This window comes from Panthera tigris, chromosome B4, assembly GCF_018350195.1.
Source record: "Panthera tigris isolate Pti1 chromosome B4, P.tigris_Pti1_mat1.1, whole genome shotgun sequence".
NCBI classification, from domain to species: Eukaryota; Metazoa; Chordata; class Mammalia; order Carnivora; family Felidae; genus Panthera; species Panthera tigris.
Window position 1 is genome coordinate 43,737,584 of NC_056666.1, and position 13,371 is coordinate 43,750,954.

General features: G+C 38.8%; 1 protein-coding gene across 5 annotated transcripts in view; it reads right to left on the reverse strand.

The window, feature by feature from the left end:
* The window catches only part of CLEC1A (C-type lectin domain family 1 member A), a 34,032-nt gene that overhangs the window by 6,597 nt on the left and 14,064 nt on the right, over positions 1 to 13,371 (reverse strand). Inside the window, exons 3-7 of one of the 5 annotated variants that reach the window (XR_006219786.1) lie at positions 13,036 to 13,212; positions 8,689 to 8,840; positions 6,356 to 6,474; positions 4,617 to 5,298; positions 658 to 788 (exon numbers count right to left, since the gene is read on the reverse strand). Coding sequence is in view for 2 of the 5 variants with exons in the window: in XM_007093308.3 (XP_007093370.2) it covers positions 5,148 to 5,298; positions 6,356 to 6,474; positions 8,689 to 8,840; positions 13,036 to 13,212 (599 nt within the window). In the remaining 3 variants the exon portion in view is untranslated. Of the gene's footprint in view, positions 1 to 657; positions 789 to 3,012; positions 5,299 to 6,355; positions 6,475 to 8,688; positions 8,841 to 13,035; positions 13,213 to 13,371 lie in introns of those variants that run through there. The other 4 variants (XR_001511398.2, XR_001511397.2, XM_007093308.3 and 1 more) reach the window with 4 other exon arrangements.

The window sequence follows — 13,371 nt, forward strand, 5'->3', positions numbered from 1 at the left end:
GGAGAAGTAACATTCCACTGTAACTGCATCTCTCTGTGCCTCAATTTCTTCATTGTAAAATAGTAATAGGACTTATTTCAAAATATTATTTGAGAATTAAATTATTAATGTATGTTAATTGCTGAAACTATTGCCTTTCCTAGAGTTTGACACTATATCAGTGCTCATTATTATTATCTGGAGTAAATTACTAGTCATCTGTAGGCATCAACTTTATTAATGTAGTCCAGATAAACATGACCCTTTTTCTTGCTCAGGTTACAGGAATATTGAGAAGCTAAAGTATTTTCACAAGGACTAGCTGAGCTACATTAGATTCTCATCTCTCTTTACAATAAAGATACCGCTTAAATAAAGTGAAACAAAATAAATCCACTGAGGCTAGTGGAAATAACTTCAGTGAACCTAGAAGTCTATTGTAAAAGGTGACCTCTGAAGGATAAGGTCCTTTAAGGATGGGAAGAGCATGTTTTCATGTTTTGTTTTGTTTTGACTTTTTTAATGTTTATTTATTTTTTGGGTGGGGGGAGGGACAGAAAGAGAGGGAGACAGAAGCAAGCTCCAGGCTCTAAGCCTCTCCAGGGAGAGGGAAGCAAGCTCCAGGCTCTAAGCTGTCATCACAGAGACGACGTGGGGCTTGAACTCACAAACTGTGAGATCATATCTGAGCCGAAGTTGGACTGAGCCACGCAGGCGCCCCTATTTTGTTTTTTTAATTTACCCTTGACCTGGAGTTTAAACGGTGGGCTTTTCAATAACAGGGGTTTTTGTCTAATTTTCTGCTGAACCTGGAAAAGGAAAATAGCACAGAAAACACAGTATAAGTTGAGTCCTGTGTTTGGTTTTCACAGCTGACAGCTGGCGGTTGAATATAATAACCTGGAATAAACGAGAAACAATAACAATTTGACTGTCTCAAGATTCTTCAGAGTATTGTCATGGAACTATGTTTACAGAAAGGATAGGAAGCATTTAATAACTCTGTTAAGAAAAAGTACAATGAAGCCAAAGGCAAACATCCTTCAGCTGATGTCATTCCATCAATATGTGATGCATAATTTACAAGCCAGAATCTTATCTAAGTGCAGCTGGCATAGGGCCCTACAAATTTCCTCAGTGGCAATACTGCTTTGCACATAGATATTACGGGTGGAAATTTTTTTTTCTTGCAGATTGCTTTTGGCCCAGAGTATCAAGGTCTTTTTCCAGGCACTGGTAAGGGATTGGGCCTTGGCACAGAGATAACAAGTTTTATATGTTGGTCTCACCAATACTCAATTGGATATCTTTCATCCATCTCATTGAAATCCAAGTTAGCTTTAAGAAAAAGGAGGAAAGGAAACATAAAACCCTATCCTATAAATGTAAAGAAGCTTTGTTACAAGCTATGGTTAAAGTACATTAAGCGTATAAAAAGGAAAACATTAGAATAGTAATGTTGATAGAATAATAATATTACCAGATCCTAAAAACTTATTCATACAACGAGCCTTGTAAAAAAGTTATGTACACTGTAAATAAAATAACGATGGTTTTTGCATTCTGCGAACATGACAAGAATCCCTTTACAAAGTAGTTGATTGAGGAGGGCACCTGTTGGGATGAACACTGGGTGTTGTGTGGAAACCAGTGTGACAATAAATTTCATATTAAAAATAAATAAATAAATAAATAACAAATATTAAGGCCAGACCCAAGGCAATCTACTAGAGTCTTCTACTTATTTCATAAGCGCTTATGTCTCCAATGTAAAAGCTCCCCTTACACTTCTCACTCTTCCTGCTGTTACAGGGCTCATGATCTGTTTCCTGTTGATAAGTTTTAAAAGCGGTTCAATATCCTCAGGAAAAGAAATAACTCATTGTGTACCCTAGGGAACTCAGATCTACCAGGAAAGGCTATGTTCCTCATTTGACTTTTCCTGAAATTTCTTCAGAATTAACTAACCACACAAAAGCCTGGAAGAGAAAAAGTTTTCACGAGCCAAAAATTCACGCGGTGCTGCTTTTTCTGATTATCCATGGAAACATGTCTTAGCAAATCACATTTCCAAGTTCACGTCATGATTATTTCCTTTTTTTTTTTTTTTTTTTTTTTTTTTTGAGAAAAAGAGAGAAAGAGGATTCCAAGCAGGCTCCACTCTCAGCGGGGAGCCTGATGCGGGGCTCGATCTCATTAGCCATGAGACAGTGACCTGAGCTGAAATCGAGAGTCTGATGCTTAACCAACTAAGCCACCCAAGAGCCCCTATTTCCTATTCTTAAGTATTTAAAAAATGGGGAGAAAATGTTGTGCCCTACTATATTTCTGTTCTTTCGAAATATCTGCTCATATTGTGATCAGTGTCGCAAGTCGTGTGATACAGATGATGGGACCGAGGGCAAATATGGAAAGAAATAGGGTTAAGAATAGCAAGAATGTCAAGTAAATGCTATTTTTTCCCTCTTCACTATCTAAAGTGACACTTTCCCTTAGGTTGCAGATTTGAAGGGAGAACACTTTTCAACACCCACTTTCCAGGCAGCTAGTCTCTTTAAAGCAATGGCATTTAAAGAGACACTTGTCATTCAACCCTGACCTAGACTGCAGTTATGTAGGATGCCAGGGGTCAAAACGATGTGTCCCATGTCCCTGTTTTACAACTTAGTCCACAAAATAATTTGACTTTCTCATATTAACCATGTTTTCTTCCTGTGGTCACAAAACTTAAATAACACTTAATTGCTTAACTAAAGTCCTAAACCACATTTCTTGTTATGTGCCTATTTTATTAATTGCATTCGTTAAGTATCTGCACTCATCATAAAAAACATTTGGTAATCTCCACATCTTCCTAATGTAAGTGACTCTCGATAATTTACTAAAGAATACAGATATCCAAAAAGGGTTGCTTATGCTTTTTTGTGGTCCCTTATGTAAAAAAAAAAATAGGGGTGCCTGGATGGCTCAGTCAGTTGAGCGTCCGACTCTTGGTTTCTGCTCAGGTCATGATCTCATGGTTCATGGGATCCAGCCCTGCTGAGAGCACAAAGCCTGCTTGGGATCCTCTCCCAAAGATCCTTCCTGTCTCTCTGCATCACTCCTGCTCACAGTGTCCCTGTCAAAATAGATAAATAAACTTTAAAAGAAAACACTAAATCCTTTTTTTACGTGTTGTTAATGTCGTTTACATTTCATATTGCAATTTAGATTGTAAAACTAATTTCATATTTACCCCAGTTCAGCCAACAACAGCACCACGAGAAAATTACAAACATTTCCACTTCATACTTAATGAAATAAACTTCATGAGGTAAAGTGATTTGCCCAATAATGAATCAGTATAGGGGATCTAAAACATCTCATTTTATGGCCACAGGTGCAATTATTTTTGCACAACACAATAAATCAAGACAAAGTTTGTTCAACGCTGAAGACATTTCCTGACGAATCGACAGAAAATTGAAAAGAAAATTAACTCATAAGTAAGCAATCCACAAGTAGTGATTGCTAAGTAATGCAGTCTTATGAAAATGAATACAGAAATATTCTCTTTATCATGATTGCTAACTTAATATTTTACCATGAGATAGATGCTTACTGAAAATAAAACTAAAACACCCCAGTTTCCACTGCTGACAAATAAAGATTTATAATAGATGATCCTTTCTAGCATGAAACCCTTAGAATTGATTTTTCCATAAACCAACAGTCAGTGGTTGTGATGGTGTTATTTACCATGACTCCTGTTATGATTGTGCATATTGGCTTCCTGAGAAAGGAATGCTTACACAACAAACCAGTGATGTGTGCAAATGTCACAGTCTCTCTTCCCCTTTCCAGGACCTGATTGGATAACTCAACCTATTAAAATTTCCCTGACTTATCTTTAGCCCTGTGTTGATGACCAGCTTGCCTCAAAAGATTTCATCTCAGGAAAGTGCTAAAACCACCTTCTTGAAATCAGTGTGCCTCTCAAAGACTTATCTTCTTCCAGTGATCAAATAATCAGTACTCTTGTACAGTCTCTACAAACTCTCTGTAAGGCACAAACAACCAAAACACAGGTTGCTATCATAGTTTGAAGAACATCTCCACGCTGAAAATTTCCCCAAATCACAAATCTATTCTCAAATCACATACATTTCACATTATTTACATTTATTATTATTAAATCTTCAGTACCTGAAAGGCATAAGCATGGATCAAATGGAAGAAAATAGGAAATGATTAAAGACTCACATGATTAGATTCACATAAAGAGACTGACATTTGCTCTGGTCTTCAATCTCTCTGAAGGGAGGATTGGGGCAGAAACTGGGATACAAAACTGAGCTGAGAATATTTCTTTCTTGGAAGAAATTCCTCAGGAAAGGAGATAATTGTTGGAGTCTTAAGTGAACATGGGGAGGTATGTTCATAAGAAGTTAAGATTCTAATAAAGAGAGTTATCCCAGTGGGAAGCAAGCCCTAGACATGGCAGATGGGGGCTTTATTGAGAGAGTAGGAAGGGAAAAGTACGGACTGAAGCAAACAGAAACAGAAAGAATTAGTTCTGTATTTAAGAACGTTGTATAGAAAATGACTGCTAATTTCTCATGGTCTACTTGACCTTTGGAGTAAAGAATGTTACACACCTTTATTTCCTCTACTTCAGTAAGTTTCTCACTTCTCCAAATATTAAGGAAGACATGGAAAAAGGCAGATGATATTAGATGATGAGAAGGAAGAACGCTGGAAAGCATCTCTAGGTCAAGAAGGTAGATTACAACTTTACGAAAGTCTGCGACTGGTGGGTGGTATGCAGATAGGACTTCTTTGTGACTCATAAACATTTGCATGAACCCAAGCTCAGAAATGCTGGCAATCTTGAGCAGGAAACAGGAAAGTGTTTCTTGTACCTGTCAGAGAAACTGCCTTTCCTCCTTTTTTTCCATTTCCCAATGTCTCGAATATCCTTTGCAATGACCTTGCTTGGCTCAAACCATTTTGCTGCTTTGTTGTACAAACATGGCTCCAATAGGAGAAAAAAAGGAACTGAAACCAAATTATTACAGGTGCCCATAAAGAAATTGACTTTTGTTCTGATCTTCAATTTCCCTGAAGGGAGCTTGACATCACCTTTATGGCGGAAGAGTCAATCACCTCCACGTAATGGCTCAAAGAGGCTAATGGAGACTCTCAAGCTTCACTGCTGCAGCCTTTCTTTCACACGCACACCGCCTCAACTCTTTGCAGTCCTTTGAGAAAGCCTTCCCATTGAGGATGGTCACACAGTCCCTGCTTCTTAGGCTGGTGAAATCTATTATAATCTCCAACCTTGAAGAAAGAAAAAAAAAAAAAGTTAATTGAATCATAGTTTACTTCTAAAGTGAAATGTTAAATACCCAGAGAGTACATAGGGAGTATTCTTCGCTTGACAAAATTGTAGAATAGACACGCAGATTGAATTTACTGCGAAGACGGGGTCACCAAGCTCTTACTTTCAGCCCCTCAATTTCCATACTCATTCTTAGAAGCATCCGTTCATCTAAAGCAACAAAAGGTGTTTCTAATTAAAACTAGGATGCATGCTACAATCCATCCAATTTATCATATGATTTTACCACCATCTGAGAAATCATCTGTGACTCAGTTTAATTAACTGTAAAATTAAAAAAAAAAAATGATTACACTGATTATGTCCTACCTCCTGGGAGAAGATATCCTGTACAATATAAAGAGAAGAAAGGTATCTGTCCGAATGTGGCTTTAAACTGTAATATATTTGGGGATAGGTATTACATTTACCTGTTTCAAAAGATACCATGACAATCCTATCTAAGTGCTCATATAAGTAAAAGTAATTTTTGATAATATTACTCTTACAACGTCAGCAAATCTAGTCTCAGAAACTGTACTTTTAAAGATGTGCTCCCCTGGGTGTTGTATAGAAACCCATTTGACAATAAATTTCATATTAAAAACATTAATTAATTAAATTAAATGAAAAATAAAATTAAATAAATAAATAAATATGCACTCCCTATTACACTACCCAGAAAGCCAAGAAATCTGAGGTCTTATATTGTCTCTGGGTATTGATAACTCCAAGGGACTTCAGGCCCTGAGATAAACACTCTGAAAGCATCCAGACGGGGAACTGCCCCCACTGTTTCACTAACAGTTTGTAGGTCTCCTTCACAGGTTTATAAGCCATTGGAAAGCAAGCACTACGTTTTATTTTTGAACGTCTTGGTCCATCCTCTTACAAACTCCGCACCCAGTGCGAAGCAGATGTTCGACTAATGCTGATTGAACCCAATTGTTGGACCCTGTGACGCAAGCAAACCCTCTCTATTAAATGCTTTTCCCACAAAATGTTCTGAAGGCTTACAGTTCAGAGGAGTACGGGGTTCCATCGGTCCATAGCCACGCCTGTCCGCTGCCATTGCGGGATAGCCCTGTCCAATAAGAGTAGAAAAACTCAGAGTAGCTCTGAGGCATGGCAAACTCCTGTGAAAGGCACACAAGAAAATCTTTAGCTTTAGAGATGTTACACCCTATACACACAGAGATGTGTAGGGCCAGCCAACACTTTTAATACAAGAACAACACATGAGTCCTGCCCCACATAGGTGATAGTGCCCTTGAGAGAAAAAGTGTCTGCGGGGAGGTCAATTTGGCCAAGTTAAAGAATTGATCTTGTCTTAATAATTATGGAATGTATACTGATATTCTGAAACCATGAATCGCATCAACCAAGATTTATAAACGACCCATTATTTGCAAGTCACAAATACTAAGGTTTATATAAAAAAACGAGAGGCAGATTTACAAAGAGATGGGGAGTAATTCTGGGAAATGGAAGAATATGGAAGGACAAGTGTAAACATGGGAAAAATAACCTTTATACAGGGACTGACCCAGAAGGAGAAAAGATTAATGAATATAATTTAATGCAAAAAGATGTAAGAGAAAATCTGGAAGGATGATTTATGTCTCAGACAAGGAAGGGCAGAGAAATTTTTCCTATATGTGTGTCTATTTATATTTTTGTATAGTATTTATATATACATATATACTCATATATATAATTTCTTCCCTAATATCTATATTGAAAATTTTTTATTTTTTTTAACATTTATTTATTATTGAGAAACAGAGAGAGACAGAGCATGAGCATGGGAAGGGGCAGAGAGGGAGACACAGAATCTGAAGCAGGCTCCAGGCTCTGAGCCGTCAGCACAGAGCCCAATGTGGGGCTCAAACTCACAAATCGCAAGATCATGACCTGAGCCGAAGTCAGACGCTCAACCAACTGAGCTACCCAGGCGCCCCTATACTGAAATGTTTTTAAGTTATTCACTTCCTTCTATCTAGTCTCACTCTTGATAACATAGAAATTATATAAATTTGTGATAATTATCCATTTTTATGTCCTTCTTTTCCACCATATTATGAGTTCCTTAAGGACACACACATTTTTTTATGTCTTCAACCCTTCAGTTAGTTAATGGCACATGTTTGTTCAAGAAAAGATTATTGGCAGTGTATGTGAAACTATCACTAAGTAATAGTCATCGAGTAGGCCTATCAAAAGAAGTGTAGTTGAAATACTTCCGACTGAAGAGTAGATCCCTCAAATTAAAAGTTCTGAATATAAATCACATGGAAATGATTTAAATATATACAAGGATATGAAGCATGAGAGAAAATCACTGTATAACTTCCACGATATTCCCTACCATTATATATAACGCAGTTCAATTATATACCTGAGTCCTCAGTATGTATGAGAGGTGGGGGAAACAAAGAGAATAAGAAAAATTAGATGGGCTTATGGTACGACACATTGTCTTAGTCAAATAAAGTTACCTCCCTTTCTGCCTAAATTGAGCTGTCAAGAAAGGATACAAATATTATTTTAGTGGATAAGAGACAGTGCAGAGTTCTATTCATCACAGATTTCAGAAAGTAGGTAGGAATTCGGATGTAACCAGAGGGATGTTAAGCGTTTGCATAGTGAGGTGGCCTTTTATTTCAATTAAATAATCCTTTGTGGATAAACTACTTACTCTGGGCCGAGACCTCCGCTAAAACAATGATAAATACATAACGGCCACACTGCTTGAGGGACTAAATCCAAAGGCAACGATAAATATTTTTTTAAGGTGGCGACAATTACGTGATTTTTAGAGTTTATTTTAACCGCATATACTTAATATATGTCAATTTATAATTTCACTTTCATATTTGCCTTGACCAGTCTATGTTAGGTTATAAACTTCTGGAAAGCAAGATATTTATCTGCAAACTCTAGTAATGATTTACTTAATGAAATATTTTTAATGAAAGGCCTTGTCCCTTGATAACAGAAGGACAGGAAGGACTATTTTCATCTTTCTGACACTGCCTCCATATTGTGCCCTTCCTGCCCACATCCAAGGAGGTGAGGCACAAAAACAGGTTTTAATTTGATTCCTGACTGGTGGAGATTTTGAAGCGCCTCCTCTCGTGGTTCTAAGGCATGGGTTTCTGTGGAGAACAGAAAATGCCTTCTTCCATAACCCAGGGAATCACTCGACACAACAGGAGTAAGACTTAGGCCTTGATGGCAGTAAGTGTGAGACTCTGTGAGCATTGACTCCTTAGATTCTTCTTATACGGCGCTTTGAAAGATCTCCTTTTGCAAATAATTCACGCACCGACTAAGCCTCAGGATCTTACCAGCACTTCCTGCGTGTTTATCTTCAGCATGGTGGCGTTCTCTGCAATGCAGAAATATTCACAGCCTTGCCAACTCTTGCTGTCTCTACAGAATCGGTAGCATTTGTCCCCATGCCATTTCCATTTTTCTGGACAAGGGCTGCATCTGTGTTCTTGGAAAGAAACCAATTTTGATACGTTATTTTTCTATCCAGGTCTACCTTCTTTCCTTTCCTGAAGTTATAATAGTACGTGATGACTCAAGAGAGAATTGATGCCCTTTCTCTTATTTAGTTGCCCAGGTAATGATAACTACAAATGTTTACCGAACACTCTCTATGTGCCATGAGTTGTTACTGGTACTGAATATACAGTGCAATTTGAAAATATCCAGTGAAAATTGAAACAGGGGCGCCTGGGTGGCTCAGTCGCTTAAGCATCCAACTTCGCCTCAAGTCATGATCTCCCGGGACCGTGAGTTCGAGCCCCGCGTTGGGCTCCGTGCTGACAGCTCAGAGCCTGGAGCTTGCCTCCGATTCTGTCTCCCTCTCTCTCTGCCCCTCCCCTGCTTGTGCTCTCTCTGTCTCTCTCTCCGTCTCCCTCTCTCGCTCTCAAAAATAAATAAACGTTAAAAAAAAAAAACTAAAAAAAAAAAAAAATGAAAACAGACACTACCTGCTTTCATGGAGTTTGGAACCTAGCAATGAATGATTGGAACTTCCTTGCTTCTTGCCATATGTAACAGAGAATATTCAGTTTCATAAAGAGCTTTTCATTATGCATGGTATTTAAGAAACAACTGAAGCTTCCGTACTTTTCTTCCTCAAAATTCTCTTGAATAATTGTAAAAAAAAAAAATTTTTTTTTCATAGAGAGAGAGCATGTGCATATGCACATGTTCAAGCAGGAAAGGGGCAGAGGGAGGGAGACAATTCCAGTCAGGTTCCATGCCCTGCACAGAGCCCCACGAGGGGCTCAGCCTCATGACCATGAGATCATGACCTGAGCTGAAATCAAGACTCCATGCTTAACCAACTGAGCCAACCAGGCACCCAAAGGCTTTTTTTAAAATGCAATATATACCAATAAGATATGGACTCTTTTCTCATTCTAAAAAAAGTCAATAAAATTTAAGAAAAAAAAAGCATAAGTACTAAGCAAAGTATGAATTCAAAGGGTAAATCTCCCTGAAAGCCATGGTTTTAACACTGGTGAGGGTACATGGCCTTGGGCTTTTGAGAACAGATATTTGTAACCACAGTCCTTAGGGAGGTATGGGAACTCAATCATTCCATAAAAATATATCTATTTTAAAAACAACCCAGTGTCAAAATGTTAACATGTTACAATGTAAATGGTCAATATGCTAATGGGTATGATGTTATTGTTTGTATTTTTTTGTGTGTGTGTATGTGAAATATTTCTTAAGGTAAAACGAAGTTTTAAATAAGTAAATAATTTGGGAGATTTTTCGTAAGTTAGTTGATATTTCTGGCCCAGACTTTATAGCAAACTACTTACTCAGCTCTCCACTTGGATATCCACATGATACTTCAAATTCAACAGGCCCAAAACACTGTTCTTTTGGTTTCTAACCTTCCCCCTCATAACTACAGAATTCTGCCCCATCTCACTTGATCACATCTCCCCTAATTGCGTTGTCCAAAATCTCTGGAGGTATCCTTGACTCCTTTATTTCTCTCACCTCCCATTTTATTCCATCCTTCATTCATCTCCACTAATAACATCCTAGTTTGAGGAACCATCATCGCTCTCCTGGATGATTGCAAAAGCCATTTCTGATGTCATTTCTCTGTTTTCACTCTTCCTTCCTCCAGTCTATTTGCAGAGTTAGCCTTTAAAACTCATGTCAGATATATATTTCCTCGGCCGGAGATGCTGCAGTGGATCCTTATTTTGCCCAAAATAGAAGCCAAATCCCTTACCATGTCACCTAACGCCATAAATAATCACTATTAGTTCTCCACTCCCTCACTCTGCCCTAGGCACACAGGCTCCTTATTATTCCCTGAACAGGCAGTTGTATTCACTTGAGGGCTCCTGCACTTCTTGTTCTGGTTCTTTCCAGAACCTCCTTGGCTGGTTCTTTCCCCATGTTATCTACATGGCTAACTCCCCCAACTCTTCAAATCTTTGCTCCGATACCCTCACCTTAATTAGGAATTTATGGTCTCCCTACTTTAATTAGCAACCCACTATCCCTAAATGCCTGATGCCTCATGCCTTATCTACTTTATTTTCCATAGGATTGATTACCTTCTTATAGATTATGTTTAGTTTGACCAACCCTTTCCTGTGTACCTGAAACCTGAGCTTTCCCAAAATGTGGGACTTTCAATACTAAAGCTGGAAAAGTTTCCAGCACACTGGAACAAGTTGATCATCTTATTTTATGTTTTTAAGTCTATTTATTACCACCACCCCAATAGAGCAAGAGGTCTATGAGGGCAGAAATCTGTGTATACGTTGCATGGCATGCATCAGTCAGTGGTCAATAAATCTTAGCTGAATGGAAGAGTGGATGGATGGATGGATGGATAATGGGAAAGGAATGGAGAGCATCAGAATAAAACTGAGAAGGAACATCAAACCAAAGCTATATGGACATTTTCATGGCAATAAGGGATATCGTTAACAGATGGCGTGTAGATTTTATATTTAAGGGAGGCATGGTTTACTTGCATATCCAGCTTTCTGTTTGTTTTTATACAGCTAGCTGTAAATCCCAGATACCACCGGTTTCAGAGAAACTTGGATTACCTTTTGAAGGCACAGCGCCCACCGTAGAAGACAACATACAGCGGGTTGTCGGAAGCACAAGAAGAAAAAAACAAGACTCTATGAGGTGGTTAGATGCATTGATCATCTTGACTTTGAGTATGATTGCATAATGTATGTGTACCTCGAACCATGACGTTATCTACTTCAAATATACACAACTACATTTGTCAACTATTCCTCAAGAAAGTTAACAAAGAAAAACAAAAGAAAGAAAATCATGACCAGTGAGGCCATGAGTCATGCGGAAAAGAGTCACTTAGAGAAATGGAAGCGTGCACGTGGGTGCCATTTACTGGCTAACCACGCAGTCTGGCTGTCTGGTTAGCGTGGGAAGTGATACCCGTATGGAGGAGGAAGACTTCAACCCAATTTAAAGTCCCTGAAAGAAAAATAAAAAGTAGACTCAAAATGTGGGTTGCTTCCTGTGCTCACACAATGAGCAGAATAGAAGAGAAGACTAACTTGAATAGAGTTAGGCATGATGAAACCCAAAAAAGACAGGAGAAAAAGCCCTGGGAATGAGATGAGGCTTCCGGTCTTATGGTCATCAAAGCATGGCTCATCTATCACTGGCATTGTCATCATCACCACAATGCAGATTTCTGGTACCCAGGCAAGGCAGAGTGGATTTAAATGACTGTGATTTTATTCAGCCTATCAGCATTTTTTAAAATTTTTTTACTGTTTATTTATTATTGAGAGACAGAGAGAGACAGAGCATGAGCATGGGAGGGGCAGAGAGAAGGGGAGACACAGAATCTGAAGCGGGCTCCAGGCTCTGAGCCGTCAGCACAGAGCCCGATGCGGGGCTCGAACTCACAAACCATGAGATCATGACCTGAGCCGAAGTCGGACGCTTAACCGACTGAGCCATCCAGGTGCCCCGATACCGTTTATCAGCATTTTTAACCTGATGCCGGTGTGGTTCTTAAAATGGGAGAACTATAGTTACGAGCTCATTAACTTCTCAGTGAGAAAAGATTTATAAACGCATTACGAAATGTATACTACTCTCAGCTCTTTATGTGCCAAGGTAAATTAAGAAATAACTCTATATTTTATTTACGTGCACTGTTATCTTGGTTATTCAACGTTAATTGTTTTTATTGTTTAAAATGTCTGAATTTGAGGGGTGCCTGGGTGGCTTGGTCGGTTAAGCGTCCGACTTCGGCTCAGGTCATGATCTCACGGTCCGTGAGTTCGAGCCCTGCGTCGGGCTCTGTGCTGACAGCTCAGAGCCTGGAGCCTGTTTCAGATTCTGTGTCTCCCTCTCTCTCTCTGCCCCTCCCCTGTTCATGCTCTGTCTCTCTCTGTCTCAAAAATAAATAAACGTTAAAAAAAATTTTTTTTAAATGTCTGAATTTAAAGAATCTTTTTAGTATTATAACACAGAGGTACCTGAACTAAATGATCCAGTAACTGGGGATGGGAGGCGCCCAAATTCTTTATTATGTTTGCCAGACAACAAACTGAATATTATGTGACTCCCAGGTACATGGATGGGAAAGTCAGCTCTACCATGACAGATATCCTGAGGGCGGAGGGAGCTTAGTAAACAGGACTCACCTCCAGTTTTGTTATACAGCTCACGACACAGTTTTTCAGCCACGCGCTGCAAAATTTCTGCAAGCTTCCTGTTCTTTGTCTGGAGAGACTGCAGCTGTCGGGAGAGATTCGCCAATCTTTCTTCCTTGTTAGAAATGCTGTCTTGCTGAGTGTTGGAAAGCTGGTAGAACTGGAAAACTAACCCGAGTTACCAAGTCAGACTGGACAGCTGGTTTCTTCATTTCTACTTCCCCTTTTTACATACGGGGAAGAAAAAACATTGTACTGTTTAAGATCTCATGCTTTGAGATTTCATATCGCGTGCATTCAAGTTTGAACTGCAGTACACAATAAATT